This window comes from Peromyscus maniculatus, chromosome X, assembly GCF_049852395.1.
Source record: "Peromyscus maniculatus bairdii isolate BWxNUB_F1_BW_parent chromosome X, HU_Pman_BW_mat_3.1, whole genome shotgun sequence".
NCBI lineage: Eukaryota > Metazoa > Chordata > Mammalia > Rodentia > Cricetidae > Peromyscus > Peromyscus maniculatus.
Genome location: NC_134875.1, coordinates 102,149,812 through 102,152,755, shown reverse-complemented (window position 1 = coordinate 102,152,755; position 2,944 = coordinate 102,149,812). Strand labels below are relative to the sequence as shown.

Below are 2,944 nucleotides of genomic sequence, written 5' to 3'. Positions count from 1 at the left end.
GATTACAGTTTCTTCTCTCAAAACTCATCCCAAATCTGCCCCAATTCCCATCACATACAAATTCTGACCCTTTCTTTCTCAATCCCTCTCTCTGCTATCTCTCTCTCTATCATCTCAATAAATACACAAAAATCCCTTGACAAAATCTAGCCTTCATGATAAAATTCCCAAGGGAGACTAGGACTAGAAGGCTTTGACATAGTGAGGGCTATCTATAAAAGAGGCAACCAAAATTATATCAGAAAACAGAAGACAAATATAGATCTGCCATAAATTGCAGCTATAACATTCCTTGTCATAAACCCAGGGAGCTCAATATCTAGATCCAGAGATACTGCAAGTTCATTGCCACTGTAGTTATATACCTAGGGAAAGGTATCACCTAAATGTTCATATACTCATAAATGAATAATAAAAACATGGTGTGCCCTTCTTCCTCGGCGCTGCCTGCGAGGTGGCTGCCATCTGTGGACCGGCATCATGGCTGCCCTCCGGCCTCTGGTGAAGCCCAAGATTGTCAAAAAGAGGACCAAGAAGTTCATCCGGCACCAGTCAGACCGATATGTCAAAATTAAGCGAAACTGGCGGAAACCCAGAGGTATCGACAACAGGGTGCGGAGAAGATTCAAGGGCCAGATCCTCATGCCTAACATTGGTTACGGGAGCAACAAGAAAACCAAGCACATGCTGCCTAGCGGCTTCCGGAAGTTTCTGGTCCACAATGTCAAGGAGCTGGAAGTGCTGCTGATGTGCAACAAATCTTACTGTGCTGAGATTGCTCACAACATTTCCTCCAAGAACCGAAAAGCCATCGTGGAAAGAGCAGCACAGCTGGCCATCAGAGTCACCAATCCCAACGCCAGGCTACGCAGCGAAGAAAACGAGTAGATGGCTTGCCTCTGTTTCATTTGTGTTTAAATAAAACCACAAAAACTGCAAATAAATAAATAAATAAATAAATAAATAAAAATAAAAACATGGTGTGTAGGACAAAGTTTTTCTGTATCCCTGTCCGGTCCTCAGTCCTATGGCCTGCTTATGAAATAATCCCTCAGAAGCTTGTATTAATTATAACTGCTCAGCCATAAGCCCAGGCTTATTACTGACAAGCTCCTACACTTGAATTAATTCATAATTCTTATATATGTTTAGCCATATGGCTTGGTACCTTTCTCAGCCAAGTAAGGCTTGACAACTTACTTCCTCTGTGTCTGGCTGGTGACTCCTGACTCAGCCTTCCTCTTTCCAGAATTTTCCTTGTCTGCTTATCTTGTCTATACTCCCTGCCTGGCTAGTGGCCAATCAGCATTTTATTTATCAATGAATCAAAACAACACAGATTCATAGCATACAGAACAACATTCCACAGCAAAGGTGTATTTGGCCAGTAGCAATATAATTTTCTGTGAGGGAAACTGAAATCAGAAAATTACTTCACCATATTAAATGAAGTAATTCAGAGTCAGGGGGGTCAAATGGTGTATGTTGTCCCTTATTTGAAAATTTTATATATAAACCTTTGGATTTTAGTGTTGTACCTACTGTTTCCACAGAAACCAGGGAAGTAGAAAGAGATCATAGTTGGAGTGGGATAACTGTAAAGATGGGTTAGCAGTTCACCTGTGACCTGAAGTGGAAAAGAGGAAAATTTGGGAGGGAGGACTTAGCTATGATGAAGGGTAATACAGAGGGTGAGAGAAGAAGGAGGGATAAAGAAACACTAAGGGTGTTTGGAAAAGCATAGACAAATCTACCATTTATAAACTTACTTCCTAATATATACACATCTATGAATATAGATATAAATGCAGTTCCCCTATATAGACTATCTAAGAAAACCCTACATGACACAGGGGATACCTACTTTGAAATTTTAGTCAGTAGAATATATCACATTTGCTCTTGATAGCTTGCCAGAATATGAAAGTGCAAGCCCCTTGCTGAAGTCACAGAACACTTCTGTCACAAAGGGCTTGGAGAAATCTAGCTGATCCTGACAAAGAAGTTTCCTTCCTAAAGGCAATCACTCATAAATTTGTGTCCTCTGCTGACAAAACAGGAAAGATCTCAACAGTACTACCTAGATGTAAAGCCTGAGAACCACAACTGGATTGGTGAAATAATATCAATACTGTAATAGTGGCAATTTTATCTTGTAGCTAACCAACAGGTGTTTCATTGTACTAAAGTTGACTCAATTAGAAGAAATGCATTCTCCATACAGTAAACCTAGACAAAAATCTCTGCATGGAGATGTCATATGTTCAAGAGGAGATTCTACAGCTATAAAACTACTAATTACCACTACAATTACAAATCTGCTAACGTAACATAGTTTGAATCTGCCTTCTAAATACTTATCCATACATCTATTTGTAAATAAAACTTTCTTATCTCCTCAAAGAAGTCTTTCTCTGCAGCAAACATAAACTATTATTGAGATTCTCAACCAGTCAAATACAGAGAATTGGTTGCTGTGGATACTCATCCCTAATGAGACAACTATACCATAGTCTGATACCCAGTGCATCAAAGAACATAATGGAAGAGAGGCAAGAAAGATTGAAAGGTTCAGAAGATTAGAATACCTGTTCCTACATAGTGTCTTCTGAACAGGACAGGGATATTGATATCATGAACTTTCAATAATATGATTTACCACAGAAGACCAAAACAGACCACATAAATCAGCATGCCAAAATGGATGGAGAACATTTTCACATGGTACCAACCATATATGAAGAGCTACAGGCAGTTAATGGATGCTTAGTGAAGGGAAAAAAACAAGCTTATTTATTTATTTTTTTCTTCAGGGACAAGACTCCAATCCTAATGGCCTGGATATAAACACATTTATTTAATTGCAGCACTAATTGGACATAATAGGTTATATATTCATAACAAAAATAAATGCAGAAAAAAAGTCATGGATTGTTGGGTACAA

General features: G+C 38.8%; 1 protein-coding gene across 1 annotated transcript; it reads left to right on the top strand.

The window, feature by feature from the left end:
- Positions 1 to 431: 431 nt before the first annotated feature.
- LOC102914536 (large ribosomal subunit protein eL32) lies at positions 432 to 933 on the top strand. Its single transcript, XM_042269248.2, has one exon. The coding sequence runs from the start codon at positions 481 to 483 to the stop codon at positions 886 to 888; it is 408 nt and encodes a 135-aa protein (XP_042125182.1). The 5' UTR covers positions 432 to 480; the 3' UTR covers positions 889 to 933.
- Positions 934 to 2,944: the final 2,011 nt, after the last annotated feature.

Bases quoted from the DNA above. Each gene is read 5' to 3' on its own strand.
- LOC102914536 (XM_042269248.2), top strand. From the start codon at position 481: ATGGCTGCCCTCCGGCCTCTGGTGAAGCCCAAGATTGTCAAAAAGAGG.